General features: G+C 41.8%; 1 protein-coding gene across 1 annotated transcript in view; it reads left to right on the plus strand.

Moving 5' to 3' along the window:
- The window catches only part of triob (trio Rho guanine nucleotide exchange factor b), a gene marked incomplete at its 5' end in the record, with an annotated part of 96,158 nt that overhangs the window by 71,835 nt on the left and 10,124 nt on the right, over positions 1-14,199 (plus strand). The window contains 11 exons of the mRNA XM_079165237.1: positions 2,698-2,950; positions 10,367-10,653; positions 10,762-10,932; positions 12,233-12,328; positions 12,685-12,833; positions 13,017-13,083; positions 13,185-13,288; positions 13,461-13,530; positions 13,699-13,788; positions 13,891-13,983; positions 14,101-14,151. Coding sequence (XP_079021363.1) covers positions 2,698-2,950; positions 10,367-10,653; positions 10,762-10,932; positions 12,233-12,328; positions 12,685-12,833; positions 13,017-13,083; positions 13,185-13,288; positions 13,461-13,530; positions 13,699-13,788; positions 13,891-13,983; positions 14,101-14,151 — 1,431 coding nt within the window. The remainder of the gene's footprint in view (positions 1-2,697; positions 2,951-10,366; positions 10,654-10,761; positions 10,933-12,232; positions 12,329-12,684; positions 12,834-13,016; positions 13,084-13,184; positions 13,289-13,460; positions 13,531-13,698; positions 13,789-13,890; positions 13,984-14,100; positions 14,152-14,199) is intronic.

The following is a 14,199-nucleotide window of genomic DNA, read 5'->3' on the forward strand; positions in this document are numbered from 1 at the left end:
TGGTAATAGCACCACAGAAGGCTTGTCCTCCTACGCTCAGTATGAGCAACTGTAAAGCCAACACACACACACACACACACACACACACCAGCATACATAGAGAACAACATTTCCATACTTTTATGTCATACTAATTATAAACTGTAGCTGTGGACTCTTACATGAGGTCATTATTTTCACACTTGGATTTGGACTGCCCCCAGCTCGGCCTCATACATAATCAGGAAAATAAGTAAATTACCTTAGAGTGTTCACTGTATCTGTTTAGTTATCTGTTTGCACAAAGCTCAGCTGTGTGGTTGTTTCATTAAGCATAAAACCAAATTGTAATGGAGAGCTCTGTGTGTGTTTGTTTATGTGTGTTTTTATCCCTATTGCTATGGTTTAATCCACTTGTGTCAAAACTAATTAAATAGTCATTGTTCAGTTAAGGACATACTCTCAAGCGTAAACATTCAAAACACACAATAACACATGCAAGTATACATTTTGCATCTCAATCACACCTTCTGAATGCTTCTCTCTATCGCTCTCTGTGAGGACTCTCTGTGAGACCTCTCATTCAAGAGGCAGTGACAGTGGTGTGTGTGTGTGTGTGTGTGTGTGTGTGTGTGTGTGTGTGTGTGTATGTGTCCATGTCCCTGTGTGTGTCTTTGCTTGAGTGACTGACTTGTGTGCCAACGGCTTCAGCCTCCCCCGCTCTCTTCACAGAGGATGCTCGTCTGTATGCCAGACAGGAGAGCACGGTTTTAAGTCCTCACAGCGATCGATCTAACACTTTGCTTCGAACATAGAAATATTCAGTTTTCTCTTCAAATTTTTTGTTGATCGACGGACATTAGTGAGCTAAATTGTGGCAACACTTGTTTAAAGACAAGCATGGATTAACCGCTCCGGGGAAGAGACACACAACAGGGAATCGTTTAAGCTTCAATAGGCTGATTGTAACAGTGCTGTTACAGTGGATGGCAGCAACTTTTCTTCTGGCCTTGGGATGTTATAATGCATCAGGATTGTGATTATCTGGTCAAATATTCCTTTCCCAGGGGAAATATTCCATAAAACGTTGCCCTATTTTCCAGACAGCTTATGCTTACCCAGTGAGCAACTTCTCATTGTGATCTAGGACGTTTAGCGGACTGCTGTGGAGTTTTTGTTTAGTTTTTTGGGACTTCTCTCGTAATGAGGGAGTGGAAAACAATGGAGAGGCTGGAGGACAGGATCTCACATCCCGTTTCTCAACTCCTCAGCTCTCTGGCTTTACCACACTACCAAAGGGTAGGTTGCAAATGATGTGCTCTGCTCATATTCACCACTGTGACATTTACGCTGTGAATATCTTTGAAAGGAGCAATGCAATCTATTTCAGTTATAAAGAACATAAAGAACTTGCAGCACTGCACACATTTCAACACTAGAAATAAGGAACAGACCTCTGAAAGCATGGAATGTGTGAATGTTTTTTATTACAGGATGTGGCTATTATTAACCGTATGACTAATAGTATAAGACTTTTCTCATCTGCCATTTAGTCATATTTCATATAAATGCTCACAAGATGATTTGAATATTGTGAAGTTTTATAGCTCAACATGGCTTCACATGGTCGGACATTTGTGGTATACGTATATGGCTTTGTATTTATTGTGTCCAATAATGCCAATTCATTTGAATTAGTCCCAGACAATTAAGAATTGTATATGCTTTTGTAATTCATGTTTGTAGAATAACCCTCTGGTGTACTGTTGCTGCATATCTATCATTTGTGAGCACAGAACCCTTGCTGTTAGCACATAGATTGGAGCCCTAATAGCAACATGCAGCTGCATTTTCAGTCAATACCTTTGAGAACAGCCAGTGAGCAAAGGGACTAATTGCTAGATGTTCCACCTCCATCTAATGTTGCCTTTCTTTTCATAGACAGTTGGATGTTCGGAGTCAGGTCGTCAGAATGACGTTTTTGTTTAGTTGTGCTAGAATGAGTCACCGATCATCAGTGCATGTAGACTTTCACTTTGCAGTGCTGCTTGAGTACCTGCGCTGTTATCAAAGGATGTTGCGTGGGAAAATTTCAACCTTTTGTTTTGAGAGCCCATTCATTCCATTTTGTGATGTCAGAAGTAATTTTCCTGAATGACAGTGGTGGATGAAGTATTCAGACCCTTTACTTAAGTAAAAGTACCAAGAGAAAACGCATAAAGTACCATAAGAAGAAACTACTCAGTACGATTAAGTAAGTACCCAATGTACTTAGTTACATTCCACCACTGCTTATGATGGAACGGTCATGCTTACTTGCATCAACTTCTACCTTTAAAAATAATTGTGGCAATATTATTAAAATGCAGGAGAAAGAAATGGCAAATTTTTATATATCTTTGAAATGTGCGCTGGTCATCGATACTAACTGGATGAGATACGTATGAACAGTAGCTTGGAAAATGAATGCTTTCCATTTCTTATTCCTCCTTAGTCAATTTAACAATATCACAGTTTACCACGACACACATGTATTTACTTTCATAGTATTTTTGTTTTCAGACTTGTTGGATGTACTTTATCCTCATACATAGCCACGTGGAAAGTGCATTCATGCTTTGTGCAAACGTGCACAGTAGATCTGAAATGGACAAATATCAGCATTTGTTTACAGATTACCATCAATAGGTTTTCACCGACATCTCTCTTCCATTTCAGCTGTCCGGTGGCTGTGAGCTGACAGTGGTGATCCATGACTTTATGGCCAGTAATGGTGGCAGCAGTGGGGAGCTGACAGTGCGGCGAGGCCAGACCGTGGAGGTTCTGGAGCGACTCCACGATAAGCCGGACTGGTGCCTGGTGAGGACCACAGACCGCTCTCCAGCCCAGGAGGGCATCGTACCCTGCTCCATGCTCTGCATCGCTCACTCCAGGTCTTCCATGGAGATGGAGGGGCTCTTCAACCACAAAGGTAGGACGAGGATGTTTTCATATGCACACACACTGGCAGGTGGAATTGAGGAACACCTGGACAAATCAGCACATTAGGCAAAAAGCTAATTTAATGCATTTCATTTTTGGAAACCGCAAAGGTGGCCTGCAGAATATTTGTATTTCAATCAACAGCTGCTTGTCACATCCATACATATATGGACACTTGAAACACAAGGGAAAGCTAGTGGGATGTATTTCATCCGGCATACAGTGGGATGGGTGCTGGATCAAATAAATATTCAGCAGGATTAAAACAGATGGATCTGCACACCAAATAGCTCCGGTTTAAGGATTGATTTGCAGTAACGTTTCGAGCACCAGGCTCTTCCTCAGACTTCTTGCATTTCTTGTTTGCAAACACATAAATGGTGACCTGTGGAACCTTAACTTCTCACAAAACAAGCATGGGAAAGCACAAACATGTATTTCTAGGTGTTGCTATGCAACTGTGGAAAGCCCGAAGCAGCTCTCTTTTAATTATCTTAAAATAATTTCAACCTTTATATTCCAAGCACTGTAACATCTGCCTGATCTGATTACTGTCAGAATCCCTTATATTGTCTGAAACAGGCAGCAGCATGGCCTTCCATTGTGACAAACATAAACCCTTAAACAGCCTTGTGAAGGTGCAGAATCTGCATCTGTTGTCGTGCCCAAAGGGTTTTATTGAGAGGAGTCCACAACGTGGTCCCCAAGGTTCTTTTCCAGTATGCGTGTGTGTGTGAACATCACACCAGCTGTGGTTACAATAACAAAAATATTGTTTAATGGTGTCCTGCCAGATCCTTAATATCCTGATAATAACCAACGCAGCAGATTATTGTTAGAAAGGGTGGTATTGTTCTGCATACATAGACACACACATACATGCACTAGTCTAATGTGTATATTTGGATACGTCAGACTAGAGAATAGAATAGGATACAATTTGGAGCACAAAATGAATAACAAGATAACATGTAAGTTTAATTTGACATTGTCCCCTAATATTGAATATTGATAAAGGGTTAAAGAATACAACATATTAAAATATGTTTTCTTATAAAAATGATGTAACTCCATCCCATCTCCCGTCTTTAAAAGTCAACCTGCAACTAAAAAACTCCCTGAACATGTACTTGGTTCCAGATCTCTGACTAAGGCCCAGTTGCTGGCTCAGATGGCTGCTAGGCGTTGTTGTGGTGGTTGTAATAGTTTCTTCACACAGGCCTGAGTTTTGACACTAGGTTCGTTGGTGTTATGAGCCGCTGTCATTATGTCTTGACAGATGTTTCTGTTTGTGTCTTTCCCTCTTTATTCTGGAGGGATGGGTGGGAGCTGCACCGCTTGTTTCTAGGTTAGTATAGAATACAAATATTTAGCTGGCAGTCTCTTTGAAGTCGGTATGTGAAAGGTTTGGATTTGTGTTTAAAATGATGGGATGCCTGGATTGTACATACAGAAACGGACAACTTTGGAATTAGCTGAATGATTTACTAGTACGGCACAGAAAGAGGGGTAGAATTTCCCAACTACTTATTTTACACTTTTTCCATGGCTGTTTGGCTCATGTTTTTATCTGTCTTTCTTTGGTCCCTTTTTTGTGCCTAACCAGCCCTCACTGTTTGTATCTGTGTGTTTGTGTGGTCAGTAGGAGTGATGAAAGAAGCTTCTCTCTACAGGGGTTTCTGTGCTTAAAAAAAAAAGGCTGTTGCTGAGGACGAGAAAGACGAGGATGACAAAAAACGTCTTTGCTACTGCTTTTTGTATTTACCGGCCAACCATGTACGCCACTTTGTCCAAAGTTGTGGAAGGGTGACGGTCTCGGGATTAGTGTTCGCGGGGACATCTCCCCTTCTCCTGCTGTGTCCCACACACAGGAATAATTGACTGTTGGGGGCCAATGTCTGGAATAACAGAATAGGGTAGAATGAAATGGTTCACATACAGAAGGATTAGCCTGCAAAGCGTATAGCTGGCAGCTGGTTGTCTGCTCTGATTAGAGGATGTGTGAAATAACAGTAGTTAACGCTATATGTGTTCAGTGTGTGTGTGTGTGTGTTTTCTAAATGTTTCATCAAGTCCTGTGTTGTGCCAACCTACACATTCCTGTTAAATCGGGCTTTCGAGCACTTTCATTTGCACTCTAATCACATTTTCCGTTTGATTACTAGAATTCCCCTGTTTACCAAAGCATGAAGGTTGACTCTCTGTGCCTCTCATAATGAAATAAATACAAAGGTACCAACAAGGTAATGTCGGTGTTATTGATTAAAGGACTCTTGTTAGGAGCAGAGAAGTGTATGAACGAGCGTGTGCGTGTTCCTGCAGGATAGAGTGTGTTTAGAGCCCATGGAGACAAACACACATTCACAGTTAAACAGGGAGATCTTTGTGCATCGAGCCTGCATTGCTGATCTAGACTGCACAGTGTGTCAGATGAAGTGAAGATGTAGGAAAACAGAATTAAGATTTGAATATATATATATATATATATATATAAATATATGTACAAAAAAAAAACAATTGGAGATTCAGATTTTCAGAGAAATTGTCTGAAATTCATAACCAACCACTGACTATGAAACACTTAACACTTTGCTGTTCACTTCTCTCGGATTTCATAACCAAGTCTATATCTGTTCCAAGCATACTGCACAACTTCTATGCATCCTAATGCCTGTAACATATGCACCCGCCCACACAAACTGAGTGGGTGCTTCTACAAAGGGTAATACGGTAGATGTGTGCTGCATGTTTACAGACATCCCCTTGGAACAGAGAGGCACAGTGGAGGCTTGCCCAATATCCTCACAGCAGCCCACTCACAGGAGAGGGAGGGAAGGAGAGACAAAGAGAGAGAAAAAACATCCTACTCTCTAATGCTTCATTTGACTTTTTCTTTTTCTTCACTCTGGACTTCACACTTTCTCTCTCTGGAATTTCAGCTACGCAGTTACTTTAGTTTTAGTTTTATTTTATTCCTAATTACGAGTTATTTAAAAAACAATGTTTAGTTTCTGCATAGGAATAGTCATCGTACCTGTGGCGATGCTGTGAGGGAAAATGTCAATTCAGAATCTGTAGGCGTGATATTTGGCTGACATGGCCCGTGGAATTCAGTCCCTCGTGTCTCTAAACCCATTTTGCTCCATGGATTCAGCACAGGGAGGAACCTCTGGCAACTGCAAGTTCTGGCTGCTGGACCTTGGTAGGTGCCTCAGTCATGTAACACATGAGTAACGGCGTAATGTGCAGAGCACAAGTAATGTCTTGCTCTTCTACTTCTAACAGGGTAGGTTCTGCGTCTTATTGGCTTGTTATGTGAAAATAACGTTGCAATGTCTGCTGTTTTAATACTATACAGTTGAAAAAGACAGGAAAGTTGTCACAGAAAAACTACAAAAGCCACAATTTGCTCTAATTCACCAGTTTGGCTTTATTGTTTGATCATCTCATCATGTTAAAACTGTTGTTGTTTTTTACAGTTTGGGCTTGTTTGTTACGCCAGCTATTTTCAGATGGGTTTAACGCAGAGGACATTTACTTATCAAGTGTGGATTATGTTGTGGCATTATGGCAGCGAAAGTAATTTGTTGAATGCACCCTTATGTGATGAGATATTAAATCTACTGAAATCACATTGACAAGATTATATCTTTGTGCCTGTCTGTATGCCAGGTCAGGCGAGTGCTGCACAGATGGGCAGAGGGTGTTATTGCAGAGCCCAGGGAGAACAGACAATAATGAGGTCAAATAGAATAAAGCAGAATAGAATTGAACAGGACGAATTTGGAGTTTCTCACATTTCTCTCAATCCTTTTTTCTGTTTATTGTTTTCACAGTGGTCCATCTGATAAAGTGTGATAAAGCCTCAGCTAGTTTTGCCAGATTATTTAGCGGGTGGTCTCTAAACTGTCCCATATCTCGCATCCCATCTCCACGCCCTCCCTAACTATGGCTGTTGGTGGCAAGCCCTCTCCAGCATTGTCCACATTTTTACCGATCAGCTAGCCAAACTCCCATGGAGCTTTTCCACACTCTGCACCTCCAGCCATGAAAGCTCGTCTCCAACCACACCGGCTGATGTTTGTGTGTGTGTGTGTGTGTCTGTTTGTATCGCTCCTCCTGGGGAAGATATGACCACACGAAAGATGCTCCGCTGGTGACACCTCTGGAATCCCAGGCATGCTTCTGTGGAGCTGCATAGACCTTTGGGATCACTCCAGCTGTACAACCGCCCCTCCCCTCCCTCCTATTCTTAGACACATGACAAAGTTGTAAATCTAGCATGCTCTTTGCAGTAGCGTGAATGAGCAGTGACTGAATTATGATGGCAGTTTTACTTTTTGAAGCATGGCATAATTATTTAAATGTAACTCGTAATATAAAAACGAATGGTGCGGACAAACTCTTCGCGTCACCCATGCAAAGAAACTATGTGTCCCCTATTCTTGTTTCCCATGAGTGCAATTCTGACCGGCTGTTTTTGAGGTGTCACCCTGCAGGGCAAAGGGCAAAGGTCATGCCCTATGTGTGTTTATGTGTGTTTGTGTGTGTTTGTGTGTGTGTGTGTTTGTGTTTGTGTGTGTGTGTGTGTGTGTGTGTGTGTGTGTGTGTGTGTGTGTGTGTGTGTCCCTGGGGTTATTTTCTATTGAGGAGGAATGTGTCAGGGCCACTGACTCCATGTTTCACCCATTTACACTCCTGTTCAGCACGACCTCTACAGTCTAATCAGAGAACATATATAACACCAGATGCCTATCTAACTGTCAAAGTGTGAACATTGTATGACACATAAAGGACAAGAGCTTTTAGCCAAAAGCACCACAACAGACATGGTCATTTATCACTGAAGCTATATATAATAGTCACAGCTTTTTGAGGCATTATTCCATTACAGCTGAAACCACAACGACAATGAGCTCAATTTTACACTTTGTATTGGAATATTTCAATGAGATTCAAATAGATACAATTGTAATTGTTTCTCACCAGAACCCCAAATTGGTGTGAACTTACAGAGTAAACATTTGTCTGCTTAACTTGCCCCACAGCCTTTCATGTAGTAGCTAACAAGTACTTGCTAACAGCACAGATACATGTACGGTTGTGTCCTCAGTGTGTCTCCAGTGTGTCCTGACTTCTATCTCTGGCTCCCTAGGTCATTCCCTTTAAAAGCACAAGTTTTCACTTAGGTATTAAATTATGAGCGCAAGTAAGTGTGTACTGTAGGTCGTCAGTGTTGTCTGGATAGTAAAAATAGCAGAAAAGGGCCCGGTTTACATTACAAAATAACAGTTGTGTGATGCTTAATTGTCCACTTGCAGTGTATACACATTTAGCAGACCCAAAGTATTCAGGACATTAAAACCCTAATAATTCAAAAAGCCTTGTAAGCACATTAACTTTTTGCTCTTAGTATGACTAATGGATAGAATGTGCTGGTGTTATCCAGTGAAGTTACAACATGCAGAACTCATAAAAGAAAGTCTTGATAGTCCTTGGAGACCAGCAATAGTAAATGTTAAGATATTCTTCCATTATGAAAGAGGCTCCATGTTTGTACCTATGATTAAAACATTCCAAGGCAGTATCGTAACAAAGAGTTGTGGCTGTGGTTTTCATTTGGAACTGCAGGGAAGATAAAGGCAGATCAATCACACAGCTTCCTTAAATTGTATACTAAACAGTAGGTGGAATGTATAGATCTCCAGAGTAGTTCAAGCTTCTCCTTTCCAGATGGAAAAGTATCTGTCTGACTTTCTGTCTGGTAAAAGAAATTAATTTGCAGGATAAAAACAGGACAAAGAGATGCGTACCTTGGCATTTGCTTGACTCACGGCTGAAAAACAAATCTTGCACGAGGCAACTTAAGTATTGCAGAATCAGTGAAAGATCATAACTTTTATCACTCAGGTTATACCGAAGATATCTCCGGGATGACCCAGGCTTTGTCAGAGTGAGATGGTGAGAGGAGCCTCATATAAGATGGCTTTAGAGTCTTAATGGTGTGGGAGACGCTTGTTTGTCGGGGAACTGTGCTTTCTTCTTCCCTTGCGTGAGATGTGAGAACACATGCTTCGTATCAGCAGAGCGCTGTAAAAAATAAGTCTCCCAGAGGCTGTATGAATGACACGCCCATTCACATGCAAGTGCTGATGCAGATGCATTCATTCAGGCTGTGTAAAAGTGTCCAATGAGGGAAGGCAGAATTTCCACACCTATTATTCATAAGAGCTATTCAGCTTGGTCACATGGTGGAATCTGTACCAGCTGCATGATTTTAACCACCAGGCTGAAGCCTGAATCTCTCAGACATTTTACTCTTTATTCAAGCTGTAAAATATAGATCATTTAGTCTTGTATCCAGTCTTAAAATATTTATACATCATATTTATTCCTATATTTTTCATTGACGCGCAACAACTCGCGATGCGATGCAATAGGAGGATAGTATCGTCCTTGAGTCGACTACCGCCCCCTCAGAAATGCACTTGTCTTTGCAGCCATTGCCTCTCATCAGTCATGTGCTAATCTGCACAGTGAGAACATCAACTCCTGAGATCTTCCTGCACTAAGAAATCATTTTCTCATTCAGTCAAGCTATAGCTACAGCTTTGCATTTAAAGTGTATTCAGGTGGCTTTTAATGAGGATTTTAACTCTGTATGCCAGGAATGTGTCCCAGTCCCAGTTTTTGATAGAAAGTAAGAGGTGCTCTCCTCATCCGTGGGTGGGTGATTGACGAAGTTCTTTATCATACCTAGGGGGGGGTATTTTTCTTTACTCTCTGGTATTGGCAGCAGAGTAAGGGATAGTCTTAAGTCATGCTGTAATCGTTTACGTAATTATTCAGACAAAAGCCTCAAGCATCCCTTTATCCTGCTTTTTTTCCCATCACTCTATCACTAGTCGAAGAACAGCTTTCCTCCTACCGATTCCCTAAGGTGACGCCATCACTGCGAGGAGGAGAACTAGCCTGCCTACTGCACATAACACATACAAACCCTGTACAAACAAACAAAAGCACACACATTTTTATCATGCATCGTGTCTTTCCTCAGTGTTTTCTCACTTTATGCAAACTCACATATGCATATACAGCATGGTGACTATAGTGTCGTTTATGGGTTGTTACACAACTTGTCTTCAATGCAGAATGAAGACAAATGGAATGTAACAATTGCCGACAACTAAATATGCTGAAATCATTATGTTTTAATATATTGAGGTATATTAATAATTGAAAAGGACATTTTCCATATTATTGCACACTTCAAAATAGTAGTAGGACTGTTTTTACTGTGTTCACACACATTTGTGATGTGACCAAACAGACTGATATCACAGACTATACATGTGATAAATATCATAATCACCATTCTCTTTCTTTTCTTTCCTGTCCCCCTTAGACACCCTGTCTGTGTCCAGTAACGACACCCTGCAGCCAGGCTCCAGCCAAACCCTCGGTCCTCACAGCTCACCGGGCCCCAAACGCCCTGGAAACACCTTAAGGAAGTGGCTGACCAGCCCCGTGCGACGGCTGAGCTCCGGCAAAGCTGACGGCCACGTCAAGAAGCTCGCCCACAAGCACAAGAAGAACCGCGACGGCACAAGGAAGAACATGGACACAATGGCCGGCTCGCAGAAGGACTCTGACGACAGCGCCGCCACGCCACAGGACGAGACACTGGAGGAAGTAAGAACAGATAAGCTGTGGATAACTGACCGTGTTACAACATTCAAAGGCAACATTTTTTGTTCTGACCGACAAGTCAATCATTGCCCTCCTTCTCTCTTTCTGCAGCGTATGCGTAATGAGGGGCTGAGCAGTGGTACCCTGTCCAAGTCTTCTTCATCAGGCATGCAGAGCTGTGGTGAGGAGGAAGGAGAGGAGGGGGCCGACGCTGTCCCTCTACCTCCCCCTATGGCCATCCAGCAGCACAGCCTGCTGCAACCCGACTCCCAAGACGACAAGGTCGGTGACACAGGGCGATCTAAATACATGTATACGCAGACATTACTACACAAGGTCACAGACAATGGTGGGCAGAAAACACAATGCACAATACCAACCGAGCCCAGAGTGGTTTTGTTTTACGTTAACAAAGTAGATTTAAGTGTTGTTATACTGTATTGAAAATGGGCCAAACAGGATTTTTGCTTCATCGGCAATATGTTTGCACACATATATGTTCTGTGCATTAACTGGGGCAAGGGTTGCTCATGTAAATATAAGATAACACAGATCGGTGCAGGCGCACACAAAATAAGTTGCTCTTCACAGGAAGATGCCTATTGATCCTTTTGAACTTTTAAGCTTGAATTATAAATCTAGAAATATTTATATTTATTATTTATAATATATAAATATAAAATATTTTAAATAGAAATGTGCTAATTTCAGAAATATTTAACCATATTAATCTTCATTTTGGTTTGGTTACATATAGAGGTCCACACAAAGCTTACAATAACACAACTAAACTAAACGCAACTATTTTTTCTCTTTATTCTTTTGATGGTTGCATGTTCCTCCCTTCAGCATTACGTTGATTTCTGTTCTACTTCTCTTCTTTCCCAGTTTCCCTATCTCTCCATGTAAAATCACTTCATCATTTGGATCCTTCGTCATTGAACTTTTTTTTTCTTGCCTTTTTGTTTTCTTTCTTTCACCAAAAAAACCTCATTCCCATGAAGTGTAATTGTTCTGCTGTCGCTGAAGTGAATGCTCCATTCACGTGTTGCTGCAGTGGTCAGTTGTTTGTCGGACTAAATGGTGAAATCCCATTAAGTCTGGTAGGGGTTCCTTTTAACACACTTTACCTGCCACCATGCGTCAGACTGGGCTCTGTTCTAGAGGCAAACGTTCTCTTCAATGGAGTATTACGCAACACTGTTTGCTGTATATAAGTTGTCTGACCAATCATGGTGCTTGTGCTTGAAGAGCAGTCTCCAATCCCAGAGCTTGCTCTTGACCTAAACCCACCTCATAACTCTTAACCCTGTTTCCCCCGAGACCAGTCTGTGATTGGCTCCAACTTGGCCCCCAGTTGACCCTTTTATTAGGGAGATCACACCCACCAAGTCCTTATTTGGACGTGTGGAATATCGGGGTCCAAACTCAACGAGGGTGAGCCTGATCACATACACAGTAGTAGCCATTTAGAATGTTCGACTACTGCACGCATGCAGCTCTGCCAAGTTTTACATTAGTCGTGTTTACACCTCGACCGTTAACTTCTCTCTTTCTTCCATTTTCTGTCTCTTTTTTTCAGTCTGGGTCTCGTCTGTCCGCTCGTCCCAACAGCTCAGAGACACCCAGCGCTGCTGAACTGGTCAGTGCCATCGAAGAGCTTGTGAAGAGCAAGATGGTGAGAAAAAAAAAAATCATAAGCGAAACTCACAAGTACATGCAATACAAGCACACATTTTGTCTCCAGTGTTGTTGACAGAGAATGGCATTATGGCCTACTCGTCATCTGTCAGGACTGTGACTCACTATGCCAGCTGTCCACTGTTCCAACAAATGGGCATTGAACTTTGGCCAAAATCACACACATGCCCACTGGCTTACATACAGTATGGACACATACCAAAGTAAAGATATTACAGTTAAATGAAGCATGCGGTCCAAAAGATAAGATCACACACAGATCAGCTCAGTGACAGTTCTTTCTTTCTTCTTTTTGTTCCTCCTCTCCTTGCCTCTGTCCTCCTCCTTCCTCAGTCGCTGGAGGATCGTCCCAGTTCCCTGTCAGTAGAGCAGGGCGACAGCAGCTCTCCCTCCCTCAATCCCTCTGACAACTCCCTCCTCTCCTCCTCCTCACCCATCGATGAGCTGGACGAGCGCAAGTCTGGCTTCTTCAAGAGAAGACAGTGAGTTATGAGCCAGTAGTGTCGTGTTAGTGTTTTGATAAACAAAAGTTGCTCGAGTTCAATCAGTTAATCACGTTTGTCTTTCCTTTGTGTGCTTATATGGAAACACTTCTGATGTTCATCCACAGCTGAGTGCATTACATTTGTATTACACGGTGACAATTTCTGTTTTGTGTCCCTCAGTTATGTGCTTCTGGAGCTGGTGGAGACTGAGAGAGACTATGTCAGAGATCTGGGATCAGTGGTGGAGGTAAAAACGGACATTAAAGTATCTTATCATGAGCTCTTAGACATAGCTTTTTGGGTCTGTGTGTCTATGTTTTACAAATGAGTCGACTTTCCTCCCCTCAGGGCTACATGAGCAGGATGAAAGAGGAAGGAGTTCCAGATGACATGAGAGGAAAAGACAAGATTGTCTTTGGAAACATCCATCAGATCTATGACTGGCACAAAGAGTATGTTGGCAGTCTTCTCCAGTTAACGTGCCCTACAAATTCCACTACAAATGTTTTTTAAAGTTGTTTTATCTGCCCCAGTGTGAAGACAGACAACAATAATACAAAATACAGGCAGTGCCATGTTCCTTGGCAGGTTAACTCGTGTGTTTCTATCTTGATTGGTCCACAGTCTTTTCCTGGGAGAGCTTGAGAAGTGTTTGGAGGACCCCGACAGGCTGGCTCCTTTATTTGTCAAACAGGTTAGAAACCTATTCATTATTGTTTGGCATTACATTTTTTTGTTGAAGCGTGGATCATCAAGTTCATTCTATTGATTTTAAAAGAGGGAGTAAAGACATATTATTTTGTAAGCTGTCACTATTTTTTTCTCACTTCTAAAAGCCACCTCTGTTTTGTTCCGATTGCAGGAGCGGAGGCTACACATGTACATTGTGTACTGCCAGAATAAACCTAAATCGGAGCACATTGTGTCAGAATACATTGACACTTACTTTGAAGTAAGATTGATTTTACACCTACCCAAGCCTACTCTCTATATTTTATTGTCCAGGTGATCATTATTTCAGTATAAAGATAATAATGTTTGCATCTTTCACCAGGACCTCAAGCAGCGATTGGGCCACAGATTGCAGATCACTGACCTGCTAATCAAACCCGTCCAACGTATCATGAAGTACCAGTTACTACTGAAGGTAAATCCACCATACTGTTCTCACTTGGCAGGCTGCATTCAGGTTAAGTAAAGTACTTTTCATGTTGAACATGCAGTATTGATCAACGTTTTTCTATACATTGTACGTATTTCACAGGATCTTCACAAAATTTCTAAGAAGGCTGGAGTGGATACGACAGAGCTGGAGGTAATGTAATGCCCAGGTTGCAGCTCAAACTTTCTGAAAGTGATGACG

Source organism: Pholis gunnellus (genome assembly GCF_910591455.1).
Source record: "Pholis gunnellus genome assembly, chromosome: 8".
NCBI lineage: Eukaryota > Metazoa > Chordata > Actinopteri > Perciformes > Pholidae > Pholis > Pholis gunnellus.